This window comes from Martes martes (genome assembly GCF_963455335.1).
Source record: "Martes martes genome assembly, chromosome: 8".
In the NCBI taxonomy this organism is placed as follows: Eukaryota; Metazoa; Chordata; class Mammalia; order Carnivora; family Mustelidae; genus Martes; species Martes martes.
In genome coordinates this window covers 92,165,756-92,183,773 of record NC_137895.1, presented here as the reverse complement: position 1 = coordinate 92,183,773, position 18,018 = coordinate 92,165,756, and the positions used below count along the sequence as shown (strand labels likewise).

The following is an 18,018-nucleotide window of genomic DNA, read 5'->3' as shown; positions in this document are numbered from 1 at the left end:
GCAGGGGAGCAGGACTGCCAGGGCATGAGGGAGGGATTGGAAGAGGGCAGCTGCAGGGACTGCGCTTCCAGGAGATGGGCGAAGGCTTCCTCCTGTCTCCACCCGCACAGCATCAGGGCTCAAAGGAGGAGGAGGAGTTCAAGAGCAAAATACAGGTTTTAAAGGATTGCTGACCTTGTAAATAACAAGATGGGGTTTATTGCCCTTTTCTGTCCTAGCTCCCTGTTAGCCTTCCACAAGAAGGAACATTACTTTTGATGTCCTGGTTCCCTGGAAAAGGGATCCAAACACATCAGGGGAGAGCAGGCTGCCTTGGCCAGTTACAGAGAGCTCCACTCCTTCCCAACCTAGCACACAGAACAGTCCCCACACCTTGACCCCGCTGTGTGTGCGTGCATGTGTGCACGCGCACCTGTGTGGCACGAGTACCACAGCACAAGCCTTTCTAGGATAGCTCACGCAGTATGCGGAGGTATCCAAGGTCAGAGCCTGGGGAAAATTCAGGACCCCAGTCCTGTCTCTCTCAACCAGTTACACTGAGTATCAAAAGGCACTGGGCGTCCAGGGTTAGGGTGGGAATTTACCAAGTCCTCTGGCATCAGAGGACTAACAAAACTGTCTACATCAAGGTTTTGCAACCTTGACACCACCGACATTTGGAGCCAAATAATTCTCTGGGGGGTTGGGGCGGGGGTTGGGGCTGTCTTGTGCACCTGCAGGATGGTTGGCAGAATCCTTGCTGCTCCGCCAGCCACTAGATGCCAGCAGCGTACAGCCCTCACCCCCAAGCAAGGACATAAAAAAAAAAAGCCTCTAGAGATTTCCAAGTGGCCTCTAGGGGAAAAAACCACCTTCCCGAGAACCACTGGTCTAGATGAAGCAGCGGCTCTTCCACAGTGCCGAAAGAACCTGAGTGAATTTGGCGCGGTCATAACTGCAAAGGCTCCTCTGAGCACAGCAACGTGAGAGGGGGAAGACAGGGGCCCTAGGACCCAGGGCAGAAAAGGAGATCCTCCGGAAACAGGAAAGTGGGGATTCCTGAAAAGCTGTCGCTGGAGAAGACACTTCCTCAGATGGTGCTGGCCTCAGTGGTGAGAAAAATTAGAAGTCAGAAAGTCCACCCTTCTGGAACTTGCCAGGGAAGACCTAATCTTCATCTAAATTTGGCTCAAGGATGGCTTCCAAAGACTGTAGGAGTGTCTCCTTAATGAAGTCTACAGCACAGCTCTGCTTCTTGAAGGCAAAGTCTGGTCTCTTCTCTCAGGATGTGACCAGGCAGAGGGAGAAAAGCCACTTCCATTGCCTGCTTAGTGTTCTAGGTGTTCCTTGCCCAGCCCCCAAAATAGTCTATACAAAATTTCATTCAAAAAAGAAATTCACAAAATTAAAAACTGTAAAAAAGGCAAAGTAGGCAGGCTCTGCTGTATAAAAAAAGAGAAAAAGAACAGTCTGGATGAGAGAAAGAAGGCATAAAATGTGTGAAGAAGAGATGGGATGTGTGAGCTAAGAGCTTTATAAAACAAAACTTGTAAAGTCTGTATATTCTACACACACACACACACACACACACCCTAAAATAAGCCCAAAACTAAACTCCACATAAGGGCCCACAGTAGGACTCCTTCATCAATGTTCTATCACTGCACTTTTTTAAAAGAAATAACAAAAAATTTTAAAGCCTCCCCAGGTAAATCCAACACATCAAAAACTGTTTTTCATAAAGATGAGAAGAAGCTCAAGGCACTATGTCTCTTTGGGATACGGAAAGAGTATATTGCAGTTAAAAACAAAATATAAAACTTTCTTTGCAAAAGAAAGAAAAAAGTTCTTTTGATCTCCTTGAATGCAGCACACACACAAAATTACAGTCCCCCCCACTCCCAACCCCCGGCTGCCCCAGGAATGGAGGCAGAAGCAGAGGGTGCGAGTGCAGAGATCTCTTTCTCCAGGACCAGGCCTGTGAAAAATGCTGCCCAAGTGTTAGTCCCTAGCAGGGCCCACAGCGGGGCTGTACTCCCGGTCAGCCCCCGGGAGTTCGGGAGCATCAGCCTTTCCAAGAGTCCATCTGTCCAGGCACGTCTCAGAGACATGGCGGGTTTGCTTCCAGACCACTGCAATAGAGCAAATATCACAATAAAGCAAGCCAAATGAAATTTTTGGTTTCCCAGTGCATACAAAAGGTATGTTTACACTCTACTGTAGCCTATTATGTGTGCAACAGCAGTAGGTGTAAAAATATAATATGAAGACCTTAACTCAAAAGTACTTCATTGGGGCGCCTGGGTGGCTCAGTGGGTTACAAGCCTCTGTCTTCAGCTCAGGTCATGATCCCAGGGTCTTGGGATCGAGCCCCACATTGGGCTCTCTGCTCCGTGGGGAGCCTGCTTTCTCCTCTCTCTCTGCCTGCTTGTGATCTCTGTCAAATAAATAAATAAAATCTTAAAAAAAAACAAAACAAAAAAACTTCATTGCTGCATCGGGCTCTCTGCTCAACAGGGAGCCTGCTTCCCCCTCTCTCTCTGCCTGCTTCTCTGCCTGCTTATGTTCTCTCTCTCTCTGTCAAATAAATAAAATCTTAAAAAAAATACTTCACTGCTAACACTGTTAACTCACTGATCACAGATCACCATAAAAATGCAATAAAAAGTTGACATTTCTTAAAAAAGATTTTATTTATCTGAGAGAGAGAGCAGGATCATGGAGAAGGACAGAGGCAGAGGGAGAAGCAGGCTCCCAGCTGAGCAAGGAGTCCAATGCTGGAATCGATCTCAGGACTCTGGGATCATAATGGTTAACCGACTGAGCCACCCAGGTGCCCCCAAATTTGACCTGTTTTGAGAATTACCTAAATGTGACACAGAGACACGAAGTGAGTAAATGCCAACGGCACTGACAGACTCGCTCAAAGCAGGGAAAGCAGGGTGGTCAGAGACCTTCAATTTGTACAAAAAAGGAAAAAAGCAGTATTTGCAAAGCTCAGTAAAGTAAAGCACAAGAAAAAGATATAGTCTGCAAAGATGGGGAGAGGAACCCTAAAGGATGCGTAAACCAGAGGCTGGCTGCCTCCATGGGGGGCTCTTACCACTGCTACTTGTTGAACTGGAAAGAGTAGAGCCCAGGGTCTGAGGGAGCCTCCACCGGCACTTGAGTCTGCTGGCCGCTGCTCTCCTGCAGCACAGCCCAGGCAGCGGAGTCAAGCTGTGTGTTCCTTCTGCCTCCAGAAACTCCAGAGTGGAGTTTCCTTCCCGACCCACCCCTTTCCCCACGCACACAGCATCACCTCCCAGCCACCCAGGGCACCCTCTCCTCTTTCGAGACACGGTCAGTGCAGGCCGGCCTCAAGGAGGAAGGGCCTGGTCCAAGGACGCAGACGAAGTCCTCCCCTCCTACGTTCACCCGCATACCTACCAGCTGCCTGTAGCCCAGAAGCAGCATCACTGGTAGAGGAAGATCTTCAAGTGGCGGAAGGGGGGGCGGGAGAGCTACCTCGGTTCATGTTTCCTACCCTCCATGCAAAGAGTCGAGAGCTCTTACCTCGGCTGCAACACCAGAAGAAGGCGCGGGGGCGTACGGGGAGAGGTAAGCTCCGGGCACGGGGGCGGCTGCCGGCACGTACTAGAAGGAAACCCAGCCACAGGCTCAGAGCAGTGAGGGGACTCCTGGCGACATTTAAAGCACCCGGGAGCTCTAAAACTACGGATGCCTAGGTCTCATCCCCAGAGAGTCGAACAGCTTTGTCCGGAGCACTCCAGGGGGTTTTAAGTTGCAGCGGAGGGGTGGGGGGGTCGGGGGGGTGGGGGGGTGCTTGGAGAAACGGCTGCCTCCGGGGCTTCCCTTCCTCCTCTGTCCTCCCTCACGTGCACACGGCGGGGCCAGGGCCGCAGCCCTACGAGCAGCCTGCTGAGCGCCCCCCACCACGTTCTTCTTGTCACCATGTTGGGAAGGATTTCTAGGAAATGTGTGTGAGCTCCTGGGTAAACTGCTGTGTAGACAGAGCACTGTTTAGTTTCGTAGGTGCAGATCAGTTAAAAGGAGTGAGCCGGGAGCCGGATGGCTACATTCTGTGGCTCTCCTACTCTGCGTCTGAATGTGCCTTCCAGGACACGGACGCGACTGACACCCTCGATTACGGCATCTCCACTGAAGAGCACCGCACAGGTACTCCTTGCTCTTTCAGAGTCTGGAGTCAGAAATACTGCTTTACCGTGCCTGGGCTGCTGAGGGAGAGGTGCCCCAGCTGCTGGGTGAGGGGTCCCATCATGGAGGCAGGCTGGAGAGAAATGGGGTGATCCATCCCCGGCGGCAGAACGGAACCCTGGAGGCAGCAACAAAGGACAGGGTTCACTGGCAGCACCCAAGAGACCTGCAGTGAGTTCCGCCTCCCGGGGCCAGTGAAGACAGACATTTCAAAGTCCTGCGAGAGGACAGGTGCGAAGCAACCCAACTGCGCAACAGAAACAGGTGCTCTGCTCATCTAAGTGACAAACTGACAGGAGTTCAGGTCACACCGCTGGGTTGCACAAGGGACTGAGCCAGAGCTCACGCCCACATCATCTATCGTCAGATCCCACTGTTTTTCTTTACATCACACCGCCCCTTTGGCTTCTGCCCACGCCGGGACACTCACTGGAGGCTGCACGAGGTAGGACTGGGGGTGCATCCAGGACGGGTTAGGTACTTGCAGAGGAGATGTCTGACTTACTCTCTAGTGCAAACAAAAGACACAGACAAAAACAATAATCGCCTAGAAACTACTGTTTCTCCCAGTAACCTAATAATGTTCAGCAAAACCCCAAAAAAGGGTTGGAGTGCCCCCTCACAAAATAGAAACACAAAGAATAAACTCTTTAAAAAATATTTGCAACCCGTACACGTCAACAAATAACCCAATTTTAAAATGGACAAAAGATAGGAATACACTGAAAAGAAATTTAAAAAATTAAAAATTAAAAAAAAAAAGATAGGAATAGCTTCTTCTCTAAGAAGATACACAAATGGCCAATAAGCACACGAGAGAGGCTTGACATCACAAGTAACCAGGGAAATGCAAATCACAACCATGAAGAGATCACTTCACACCCACCAGGATGGCTGTAATTAAAAGGACAGAAGAGGGGGGACTGGATGGCTCAATGGGTTGTTATCTGACTCTTGATTTTGGCTCAGGTCATGCAGGGTCGGGGGATCAAACCCTGCAACAGGCTCCTCACTCAGCAGGGAGTCTGCTGGAGATTCTCTCTCTTCCTCTTCCTCCCCCCAACTCTCTCTCTCTTTCTTTGCTCAAAAATAAATACATCTTTTAAAAAAAAAAAAAAAAGGACAGAACAAATGTCATACACTGTGGGCGGGAATGTAAAATGGTACAGTGTGCCATTTCCTCAAAAAGTTAGACACAGAGTTCCTGTGGAACCAAGCAAGTCCACTGGAGGTGTATACCCGAGAGAAGTCAAAACATGTGGGGACACAAAAATCGTACACAAATATTCAAAGCAGCATTATTCTAATAGCCAAAGGTGGAAACAACTCAAAAGGCCATCAACTACTAAGCGGAGAACTAACAGGTATAGTCACACAGCGGTGGGAGACGGACTCAGTCCCGCTGTGTGCTACGACATGGATAAACTTTGAAAGCATGCTGAGTGAAAGCAGCCCAACCCCAGAGACATCCACTGCACGCTTCCATTTACACAAAGTGGCCAGAGTAGGCAAGTCTACAGCCAGAGGACGTATCTCAGTGGGTGCCCCAGGGGTGGGGGTAAGGAAGAATGGGCAGTGATGGTTACTGGGTACACAGCTGCTTCCTGAGCTAACAGAAATGTTCTGGGATTAGATAATGGTGACAGCTACAGAACTGGGCGAAATATGCTCGAAACTCCTGACCTGGATACTTTAAGTAGATGAATTTTATGGTATGTGAATCATCTCAATTTTATTTATTTATTATTTTATTTATATGACAGAGAGCGAGAGTACATGCAGGGGGAGCAGCAGAGGGAGAGGGAGAGAGAGAAGCAGACCGCTGAGCAGGGAGCCCGATGTGGGACTCGATCCCAAGACCCTGGGATCATGACCCGAGCCAAAGGCAGACACATAACTGACTGAGCCACCCAGGCACCACGAGAAAAAAATAGTTCTTGAAAAGTCAGTTCTCAGGACATCTGGGTGGCTCAGTTGATTGAGCATCTGACTCTTGATTTCAGCTCAGGTCACGATCCCAGGGTTGTGGGGTTACCACATTCAGTGCAAAGCCTGCTTGAGATTCTCTTTCTCTCTCTGCCCCTCTCCCCAACTAAAACAAATGAATCTCTAAAAAAAAGTCAATTCTCAAAAAAAAGTCACTTTCTCTCAAACTAATACATAAATTTAATGTAATTCTAATTAAAATTGTCAGATTTCCAAAATTAGATTAAATGATCATAAACTTTATAGAGAAGAATAAATGCCAAAAAAACAGCATAAAGTCTGAAAGAGTAGGGAAAAGGGTTTGTCTTATATAATGTTAGAAGATATTCTGAAAGCCACTGTGATCAAGTCAATGTATCACCGGAGTAAGGACAGACACAGTGAGCACTGGGGGAGGATCAAGGACACAGAAACAAACCCCAGTATTTATTACAGGACAAAGGTGGCATTTTAACTCACCATTATTTAATTTTTAATTAATTTGCCATACTAATAATCCATTATTTCAAATATGATTTAATAATTTGGTGCTAGGACCACTGATTAACATTCTGAAAGAATTTTTTAAAAATCCCTATCTGGTGCCACATACAAAAATAAATTTCTGGTGATTACATACTTAAATTTTATTGTAAAATAATACAATTAATCTTGGAGGCCATATGCACAATATAGGGACTGGAAAGGCCTTTTTTTTTTAATAAATTTTTAATTTTACTTATTTATTTGAGAGAGAGACAGTGAGAGAGAGCATAAGATGGGAGAAGGTCAGAGGGAGAAGCAGACTCCCTATGGAGCTGGAAGCCTGATGTGGGACTCGATCCTGGGACTCCAGGATCATGACCTGAGCCAAAGGCAGTTGCTTAGCCAACTGAGCCACCCAGGTGGGTGAATTCAATTAAGGAATTCAAAAGCTTTAGTGGAAAAACAGAAATGTTTAACTATATACAAATTTTAAACTTTTGTGGGTTTTTTTTTGTTGGGGAAAACGAGTGATTCCCAAAGTGTGGTCCCGGGACAGGCAGCAGGAATTAGTAGCAGCATCTGAGAAACAGAAATACAAATTCTTGCCTCCTAGCCTAGACTTACTGAGCCAGAAATTCTTTGTGTGGTGCCCAGTAATTTGGGTTTGATAAGTTCTCCAAGTGATTCTGATAGCTCAAGCTTGAGCACCAGCACACAAAGTCAATGGACAAAAATTAAACCTGGAAAAAGACATTTGTAAGAAAGATAACATTCAGAAGATTAATACTTTAATTATACGGAAATGGTTTTTGTAAGTTGAGGGAAACGAATAACCAAACAGAAACATGGGCCAAGCGTATGAAGAGCCATCAGAGAAGAGCAAATCAAAACACGGCAAACACACATAGACATGCTTCAACTCGGCTGTAGTCAGGCAAGTGCAAATTAAAGTAACAATGCACTTTACACCTGCTGAGATTTAAGGAAAAACTTGAAAAGACCACTGTCACTTATGGCTGGAGGGAAATGGCCACTCAGACATCACTGGCGGAAATGTGAACTGACACGGCCTTTGCGGAAAGCGATGGGCAACACCTGCAAAACTCAATGGCCATATACTAGCCAACCTAGCAATCCCATCTGGGGGACTCCAGCCCCCAGAAACACCAGTACTCATATCTAAGAATGTAGGCATGAAGATCTTTACATATGCGTGGTTTTGTTTCTGGGAATTAGAGTCCAAGGAATGAGACTGCAAGTTGAATAATATATGGATGGAAGTAGTATTTGTACCAGAAAAGCCCTGAAATCCAACTGAATGCCCTTCACAGAGGTAGGGTTGAAGAATCCTGATCTCTCTGCCGCATGAAATACAATGCTACTGTTAAAAAAAGAAATAATCAGGGGTGCCTGGGTAGCTCAGTGGGTTAAAGCCTCTGCCTTCGGCTCAGGTCATGATCCCAGGGTCCTGGGATGGAGCCCCTCATCAGGCTCTCTGCTCAGCGGGTAGCCTGTTTCCTTTCCTCTCTTTCTGCCTGCCTCTCTGCCTACTTGTGATCTCTGTCTGTCAAATAAATAAATAAATAAAAATCTTAAAAAAAAAAAAAAAAAGGAAAGAATCAGAACAAAAAATCTCAACATTAGCTACATCAGAATCACCTGAAGGGCCTGTTAAAAAAAACTCAGCTTGCTGGGGCAGGGGCGAGGACGGTGACAGGAGCATCAGCACGTGGAATACAGGAGGGGATTAAGAGGTACAGAGTAGCAGGTATAAGATACCTGAGTCAGAGGGATGGAAAACACCCCATAGGGAATATAGTCAATAATACTAGAATAACTTTGTATGGTGACAGATGGTGACTACAAAAAACGGATTGCTGGGACCCATCCCCAGAGTTTCTAATTCAGAGGATCTGGGGTGGAGTCCAAGAATTTGTTTTTTGAAATTCCCAGGTGATACTGTTCATCCCGGCACCAAACTTTAAGAATCACTGGTTTAAGATACTGTTAAGTGAGAGGAGTAAAGTGTAAAAAATATATTTAATCTGGCCAGATTTTTGTAAAATAAACAATGGCTTCCAAAATCATATACATATGTGTATATGCACATGAAGAAAAATCTGGAATTTTCTGAAATATAAAGCTAAAAATCTAATAATATAGGTTTACTTGTGGGGTGGCAGACAGAGTAAAAGGATACTACCACGACAGTCTGTATATGTCATGTGATCACACGTTATGCTTTCATGTAAAATTATTTGTGAGCAGTATGTATAAAGGAAAAACTAAAAAATAAGAAGTTTCCAGCCTTATACTCCTTTACCTAAAGCACAGTGACAGGGGAAAACCCCACACCCTTTTCTGGGCAGGAACATACCTGATAGGAAGACACAGGAGATGGAAGGTAGGGGGAGAGGGCGGACTGAGCAAGCATCCTGTTGGGGGTGATGTTATAAGGAGCCGGGTAAAACCTGGAGGAAGGAACCTCATCAGTAAGGAGCCACAGGAAACCACAAGGTAAGGGCCCCACTGATAGACACAGACACTTCCCACTAACTGCTCTTTAAAAACCAAGATGAAACATCCCAGTGTCTGGACAGGCCATTGACATTTTTCAGGTACCCCAATTCTATAAAACACCCTTACCCATTCTGAAGAGCTGTGGTGGGGTCATAGGTCAAGGCCATACCACCCTGTAAAGGAAGAACACAGTGTTCATGTTGCGAGCCCTTGGGGGAGAACAGGAGGGAGGCAAGAGGGTCAAGACTGGGATGTATCTGACTCAACAGATTAAAGTGAATTAAACCAGAATTTGTCTGGTTGCGTGGGCTACAAAATCCCATTGAAGACCATGCTAAGCTGCCAGCCATCTCTCAGTTACTCACTGCAACTCTCACGCTTGCCATTTAAACTCACAGAAATTGGGCCCTAGTAATTTCCATTCCACGTCAATGTCCTTAGTACTGTCTCCTCAGAGGTCCTCTTACCATATCTCCGTTCCTTGGCCAGGCCCGTCCATTTTGCGTATATTTCCCTTGGTTCTGTCGTTTCTTTGGACCACCATCAGCAAATTTGCAAAGCAAGGGATCAGATGGGGCTGCCAAGAAAGAAAGCAAAGACACAGCTGAGTTCCACCTCACTTAGTCCATTCACACTCATGCAAAGCACCTCCAGAATCTTCCCTGGAAGCAACTTATGGCTCTCTCAGTCTGATTCCCAGAAGCCTCACCTGGTACTCCAGCAGGTGTCTTAATATATTTTCCATTAAAGTGGGTGATGATGGCTTCACACTTCTCTGTGGACTCCATCCTAAGGAGCATAAGAAGGGTTAGGCTCTAGCTTCTCCAGGATCTGTGCTCCCCCTACATTCAAAGAGAAAGCTCTAAGTTCCCAGCCCACAAATGCTCCAGAAGTTGTGACTATAAAAACACAGACTCCTCCACACAAATTGAAGAGGCAACCCTAGCTTCTATGCAAGTTCCCTCAACTGGCCCTTGCTGGCCTCCTGAAAGGAAAAATGAAGCTATGCTATTCCAAAGACACTAATGGATGGGCCCACTATTAGGTTTGATTCATAAACAAGAAACAAGAATACATAGTGGTTGTCATCATCATCATCTTTTTTTTTAAAGATTTTATTTATTTATTTGACAGAGAGAGAGTGAGTGAGTTAGTTCACAAGCAGACAGAGGCAGGAAGAGGGGAAGAGGAGGAAGCAGGATCCCCGCTGAGCAGGGAGCCCGATGCGGGGCTCGATCCTAGGACCCTGAGACCATGACCTGAGCCGAAGGCAGAGGTTTAACCCACTGAGCCACCCAGGCACCCCACATCATCATCATTTTTTAAAGTAAGCTCTATACCTAATGTAGGGCTTGAACTCGTGACCCCGAGATCAAATGTCCCATGCTCTACCCACTGAGCCAGCCAGGTGCCTCATGTCACCATTATTTTTAATTTAAAAATTCCTCATGGAAATTGTTCCTTCACTCCAATAATGCTTCTGATTATCATTATCAAGGTCTAATTAGCTACTGAGAATATTAGGATTTCATGAAACTGTAGGAGGAAAGAGTAATAAGACAGAGTTCATGGTCTACAGTGACAGAAACAGTGGAACTATGGAGTTAAAGTATCTTGTTAGGGAAAGACAACTGAGTAAGGAATCAGAAAATCTAGATTCTTGCTCCAGGTCACTACCCCAAATTCTGTGAGTTAGGACCCGCACAAAACCCCATTGGACCCATTTTTCATTTCTGCATTAGACATAACATCCATCTACCTACTATAGAGCAAATAAGATAATGTATTTCCATGTGTTCTAAAAATTCTATGGGTCTATATGACACAAGGAACAGTATCTTCCCCTCCTCCCCTATTTATTATTTATTTATTTTAAAGCTTTTATTTACTTGCGAGAAAGAGAGCCCATGAGAGAGAGAGAGAGAGAGAGCGCGCGCGCGCGCACACACACACACACACACACATGAGCTGGGGGGAGGGGCAGGAAGAGAGAGAGAAGCAGGCTTCCCGCTGAGCCGGGTGTGTGAACTGGGGTGGGATCCTGGGACCCTGGGATCATGACCTGAGCCAAAGGCAGATGTTTAGCAGACACTTAACCCACTATACCACCCAGGCACCTCTCTTTCCTTCCATATTTAAATTAAGTCTCATTATATTTTCTATGCCAATAACCACTAAAAATAAGAACCAATCCTATGAAGGTAGTCACTAAAAAAAGGCCTCACATGGAAACTTTTAGGGAAAACCCATGGACTAGGTATCCCAGAGCAGCAGTCTTCAGTTGAGTTACTTCTACTCCTTAATCTTCCATGAGCATGAGCAGGCCTGGGGAGTTTTACGAGAAGGGCTCACGGAACCTCTGCTTCCTCATAAGCTCTTTCCTACAACTGAGAAACAGTTGTGTTCCTGCCTGAGGACAGCTCGTCCTCACAGAAGGTCCAGGCCCTCTCACAGCCACGGCTTTGCCTTTCCTCCCCATGTATCCCTAAATTCAACATGAGGCAATGATGCCTGACTTTTAAGTCTTTTTCTAAGTCAGATGTTTCTAATTCTTTCAGCAAGCCGGACAACTCAGCAGGTTAACTGATGCAGAAAAAAAATCAGTTTTGATGGGTCGATCACCTTGGTTCTTGGCTTATAATTGAGAAGGAATTCAAAGAATTCCTATTTTAACAAAACACTTCTTAGTCCCATTTACTTATTTATGTGAACAAGGTTTCTCAACATGAAAACAAACAACAGAAACAGAATTGATATTATAGCAATAAACAATAGTCATTGTTGGCTCCACGACCTAATTAGAAAAACCTAAACATAATGAAACTTATCCATGTCATAGGAGTAAGCTTCTCCAATAAAATTTACTTGATGTGTAGCGTCTCACAACTGCAGGAAAAAGGTCTCATTTATTGTATTATACATATTTTTGATGTGGAGAAGTATGACAGGATGAGCCATAAAAGACTTTCAACTATAAAAATACTCTATACTGGGGCACCTGGGTGGCTCAGTGGGTTAAAGCCTCTGCCTTCAGCTCAGGTCATGATCTCAGGGTCCTGGAATGGAGCTCCAAATCGGGCTCTCTGCTCAGCAGGGAGCCTGCTTCCTCCTCTCTCTCTACCTGCCTCTCTGCCTACTTGTGATCTCTGTCTGTCAAATAAATAAATAAAATCTTTAAAAAAAAATACTCTACACTAGAATGCAATTCTGTAAGGAAATGGAATGAAAGTTCAAGATCAAGAACAAACAAGGAACACTATAATAAAAATGACATGAATTATGACTATTACAGAAGAAATGCCCCAAGTATTTTTGTTTTTAAAGTAGGCTCCACCCTGAGCCTGTAGCCCTACACAGGGCTTGAACTCACAACCCTGAGATCAAGAGTCAGAGGCTTACCCTCCTGAGCCACTGGGATGCCCTGCCCTAAGTATTTTTATTTTTACTTATTTATTTGTCAGAAAGAGAGAGAGCACAAGCAGGGGTAGTGGCAGGCAGAGGGAGAAGCAGGCTCCCCGCTGAGCAAGGAGGTAGATGTGGGACTTGATCCCAGAACCCTGGGATCATGACCTGAGCTGAAAGCAGATGCTTAACTGACTGGTCCCTTAACAGTCCCTGACCCTAAGTTTGGTTTGTTTGTTTTCTTTTTTATTTGACAGAGATACAGTGAGAGAGGGAACACAAGCAGGCGGAGGGTCAGAGGGAGAAACAGGCCCCCTGCCGAGCAGCCCCGCCCCCCCCAGCAGGCAGCCCAATGCGGGGCTGGATCCCAAGACCCCAGGATCAAGGCAGCCCCATAAAAACTGAGCCACCCAGGTGCCCCAGCCCTAAGTATTTTTTTTTTTAAGATTTTATTTTTTTATTTGACAGAGATCACAAGCAGGCAGAGAGGCAGGCAGAGAGGCAGGCAGAGAGAGAGAGGGGGAAGCAGGCTCCTTGCCAAGCAGAGAGCCAGATGCGGGGCTCAATCCCAGGACCCTGGAATCATAACCTGAGCTGAAGGCAGAGGCTTTAACCCACCGAGCCAGCCACCCAGGCGCGCCCAGGCCCTAAGCATTTTTAAATGGATGATTTTGTAAATCAAATTGCTATGACATTTAGATCCATTTGGATGCATTTACAAATGACATGACAGTTTTATTTAAAATGTCAATATTTATAATTTGCTGGAAATTAGACTTCACAAGATCTAACCGTATGAAGAAAATGTGTAGACTGTAGCATAGGCACATGCAAGAGATTTCGCAGGTTTTCAAGTCTTCGAAGCCAGTTTCCAACCTGGGCTCTGATGCACCCTGTGCCACTGTGGTGAGCTCACAGAGACACATGCAGGGGATTTTTTTTTTTTTTTAACTTTCTAAAGAAAATATAGCAACATCTATTAGATACTGTGTGGAGTGCTAACTCTAAACAGGTCACCATTTCAACACTGGATCACCCTACAATCCTTTTAATAACATTATTTTTGCAAAGCTGGTTTTTCCATGGTTGCTACGACAAAAGCAAATACTGTAGGAAAACCTATGTGTGACAGGAAATGAGAGTGTAAGTGTCCAATCTGATTCCAAGGTTCAAGAAGTTGTGCAGTGTTCAACATGTGGACATCCCGTTAGTAAATATTAGCATGTTTAAGAATGGAATAAAAAATCTTTATCTTTTTTTTTTTTAAAGATTTTATTCATTTATTTACTTAGAGCACGAGTGAGCAAGCAAGTGAGGGAGCGGGGGTGGGGAGGAGGGAGGAGCAGAGGGAGAAGGACAAGTAGACTCCATGCTGAATGTAAAGCCTGACACAGGGCTTGATATCATGACCCTGAGATCATGACCTAAGCCAAAATCAGGAGTTGGATGCTTAACCAACTGAGCCACCCTGGCGCCCCCCACCTTTTTTTTTTTTTTTAAAGTAAACTCTACTCCCAGTGGGACTCAAACTCACAACTCCAGGATCAAGAGTCACACGCTCTACCAACTGAGCCAGCCAAATGACCCTTAAGTATTTCTTTTGGTTTAGAGCAAAAAAAAAAAAAAAAAAAAGTTGACACAACTTAAGATGCCATGAACTGAAAAGGATTGAGAACCTCTGCTTTAAGAGAGTGTCGGAGCCAAACACAGTGATCCAAAGGGTCACCTGCACCCCAATGTTTATATAGCAGCAATGACCACAATACCTAAAATGTGGAAAGAGCCCAGATGTCCATTGACAGATGAATGGATAAAGATGTGGTATATATATACAATGGAATAATACTCAGCCATCAAAAAAAAGAAATCTTACCATTTTTTAATGATGTGGATGGAACTAGAGGGTATTATGCTAAGCGAAATGAGTCAATCAGATGATTTCACTCACATAAGAAATTTAAGAAACAAAACAGGATCATAGGGGAAGGGAGGGGAAAATAAAACAAGATGAAATCAGAGAGGCAGGCAAACCGTTAAGAGACTCTTTTTTTTTTTTTTTTAAGATTTTATTTATTTATTTGACAGACAGAGATCACAAGTAGGCAGAGAGGCAGCTGGAGAGAGAGGAGGAAGCAGGCTTCCCGCAGAGCAGAGAACCTGATGTGGGGCTCAGGGCTCGATCCCAGGACCATGACCTGAGCCGAAAGCAGAGGCTTTAACCCACTGAGCCACCCAGGCGCCCCTCTGTAAGAGACTCTTAACAATAGGAAACAAACTGAGGGTTGCTGGAGGGGAGGTGGGGGATGGGGTAACTGGGGGCTGGGCATTAAGGAAGGCACATGATGTAATGAGCACTGTGTATTTAATAATTTTTTTTTAAAGATTTATTTATTTGACAGAGATCACAAGTAGGCAGAGAGGCAGGCAGAGAGAGAGGAGGAAGCAGGTTCCCGGCTGAGCAGAGAGCCCGATGCGAGGCTCGATCCCAGGACCCTGAGATCATGACCCGAGCCGAAGGCAGAGGCTTTAACCCACTGAGCCACCCAGGCATCCCTAATAATTTTTTTTAAAAGATTTTGTTTATTTATTTGACACAGAGAGAAAGATCACAAGTAGGCAGAGAGAAGGGGGGAAGCAGGCTCCCTGCTGAGCAGATAGCCCAATGCGGGACTCCATCCCAGGATCCTGAGATCATGACCTGAACCAAAGGCAGAGGCTTAACCCACTGAGCCACCCAGGCACCCAGCACTGGGTATTTACAAGACTGATGAATCACATAAGTCTATCCCTGGAACTAATAATATACTATATGTTAACTGAATTTCAATTAAAAAAAAAAAAAGTGTGGGAGCAAAAACAGTTTGATGAGCACAAGCCTAGGAACTCTCTTTTAGTTATACCTGGGACTGCCCGCAGGTGGTGCTCCCCAGACGGAGTTGGCTAGGGAAGAGGCCCTCCCCATTCCTTGTTCACAAGATGTGGAGAAACACTCCAGAGGAAAGGAGTGCTCCTGAACCAGATAAGATATTATAAAACAAAATGTGACCTTCAGATCACGTACTCCAATAGTTTTCAAACTTTCAAGCTTTCAGAAAGAGCAACAGAATCTCCTTTCAAACAAAATCTTAAAATAAAAGCAAAAACATTTCTTCAATGGGCTGGGAGAAGCTGAAGCCCTACAGTGACACGTAAGCTCTGAACTCCACAGCTCTAGGGAACACCTGAGGAAAACCACTCATCTCTGTCACTCTCCACTTCACAGAGTAAACCAAGGCTCAGGAAAGTCTGATATCACAGGGGCAGTTAGTGGCAGGGTTGGTTCCAGAATCTAAGTCTCAACAGAACTGAAAAGGAAGACCAAATCTTCTACTTCATCCCACTGATGTTGAAGCCAGAGGATTAGGGGCTGTTCTACTACCCACTGCTAGGGGACCCTGGGCAAATCCCTTCACAGTGAAGACTCTGGTTACATAAAAGGATACAGAATTAGTTTATCCTGCTTGGGTTTGGATCAAAGGAACAAATGCTAGAGTTGCAAGAAATAGTGGGGAAAGGATAAAGAATTGAGGGCAAGTGGGTCTTTAAGTACTGTGACCTATAGTTTATTTTTTAATTTTTATTTTTTTATTTGTTTGAAGATTTTACTTATTTATTTGACAGACAGAAATCACGAGTAGGCAGAGGCAGGCAGGGGGTGGGGGGGGCGGGGGGGGGGGAGAAGGCTCCCTTCTGAGCAGAGAGCCCGATGCAGAGGCTCGATCCCAAGACCCTGAGATCATGACCTGAGCCGAAGGCAGAGGCTTTAACCCACTGAGCCACACAGGTGCCCCTATAGTTTATTTTTTTAAAAGATTTTATTTATGGGCACCTGTGTGGCTCAGTGGGTTAAAGCCTCTGCCTTCCGCTCAGGTCATGATCTCAGGGTCTTGGGATCAGGGAGGATTGAGCCTCCCGGGCTCTCTGCTCAGCAGGAAGCCTGCTTCCCTTCCTCTCTCTGCCCGCCTCTCTGCCTGCTTGTGATCTCTCTCTCTCTGTCAAATAAATAAATAAAATCTTAAAAAAAAAAAGATTTTACTTATTTGACAGAGAGAGAAAGTGAGAGGGGTAATACTTGCAGGGGGAGCTAGAGAGGGAGAGGGAGAAGCAGGCCTTGGGAACAGCGGGGAGCCCAACACAGGGCTCAGTCTGAGGACCCTGGGATTACCACCTGAGCTGCAGGCAGAAGCATAATGACTTAGCCACCCAGGTGCCCCTGTGACCTACAGTTTAAATGAACTTCTGATTCACTGTCAAGTATTTTAGTTTGGTCCCTTGAGGGAGGGGGCACAGATTTTTTTTGTGACCTTCTAAGGGACTTTTTTTTTTTTTTTAGGGACATTCTTCATTAACCTCATCCTTTCCCATTCTGGCATCCCTCACCTTGCAAAGCCAACCCCTCTGCTGGTCCCACTGGTATCTCGGAGGATTCGAGTGGAGATAACCTGGCCAAAGGGCTTCAGCATCCCCTCCAGTTCTTGCTCATCCATTGAGAGTGGAAGGTTTGATATGTATAAATTTGTGGGGTCCTGCTCCTGTTGCTGTGGGAAAAAAGTGAGAAAATGAAGCTCACATTTCTTATCCCTCCCCCACCCTCAGCAGCCCTCATTTCAGAAAAGACGTGGTAGGAAGGGGCCCACATAAACAAAAGAAATCTTAACTATTTATAACACCTAGTCCCACTACCATGGACTGTATGTTGAGTCCAGGCGAAAGAGAAAAAGAAAAAAAAAAGCAGACTTAGTATCTCCAGTGCTTTACAAGCCCACTGATGAAGTTCTGGCTGTCTCTTTAAGAACCAGGCAGACCAGCGCTCCTCCCTCGCTGCCAACAGCCTATTCCGGGGCTGGATTCTCGGGACCTCGCTGCTCCCCTGCTGGACTGTTTTAAGTAATCCCCCTCCCTCTTCTTCCGGGCCGCTGCTGAATCCTCTGGGTACGAATGCCTGTTCGTTCCCCAGTGGAGAGAGAGCAGGAAGAGGGAGAAGGGGAAAGGGAAGGCAATGCGCTGGGGGTGCGCCCGGGGCCAGATGTAGAGTCACTGAGTCGCTGTGCAGGCTGGAGAGCTCTAGTCTCATAGGAACTCTGAAAGCTCCTGAATTCCACTGCCAGAGTGCTCTTCCCCAGAAAGAAAAGTCCCTCTAGGGAGCAGAATGTGCAAAATGGCAGTAACTTCCCAGAGCTGTATTTTTAAGAACTGAGGCAGTCCCTGCCCCAGACAATGAGTCACCGGCAACTTCACCCCTCCGGGCTTGGTGTCTCTTCCACCAGACAGCGAAGTGGGGTGGGCAGGCCTGCCTCATCAGCTCTACAGAGTAATCACACTGACTTCCGGAAGGCGATGGGGGCAATCCCACCTCAAAAGAGGGACAGAAAAGCCTCGAGTTTTCTAGTTGTTTGGATTAAAAGAAAA

The 18,018-nt window shown here is 45.8% G+C and overlaps 1 protein-coding gene across 8 annotated transcripts in view; it reads right to left on the bottom strand.

Moving 5' to 3' along the window:
* Window positions 1-1,747: 1,747 nt before the first annotated feature.
* The window catches only part of RBMS2 (RNA binding motif single stranded interacting protein 2), a 94,137-nt gene continuing 77,866 nt past the window's right edge, over window positions 1,748-18,018 (bottom strand). For 7 of the 8 annotated variants that reach the window (XM_080812383.1, XM_080812385.1, XM_080812381.1 and 4 more), the window contains 10 exons: window positions 16,990-17,147; window positions 9,878-9,957; window positions 9,636-9,745; window positions 9,295-9,341; window positions 9,026-9,119; window positions 4,628-4,705; window positions 4,205-4,315; window positions 3,535-3,615; window positions 3,083-3,168; window positions 1,748-2,111 (listed from right to left, as the gene is read on the bottom strand). In XM_080812383.1, the coding sequence (XP_080668509.1) occupies window positions 3,088-3,168; window positions 3,535-3,615; window positions 4,205-4,315; window positions 4,628-4,705; window positions 9,026-9,119; window positions 9,295-9,341; window positions 9,636-9,745; window positions 9,878-9,957; window positions 16,990-17,147 (840 nt within the window). In that variant the 3' untranslated portion in view covers window positions 1,748-2,111; window positions 3,083-3,087. The remainder of the gene's footprint in view (window positions 2,112-3,082; window positions 3,169-3,534; window positions 3,616-4,204; window positions 4,316-4,627; window positions 4,706-9,025; window positions 9,120-9,294; window positions 9,342-9,635; window positions 9,746-9,877; window positions 9,958-16,989; window positions 17,148-18,018) is intronic. The other variant, XM_080812386.1, reaches the window with a different exon arrangement.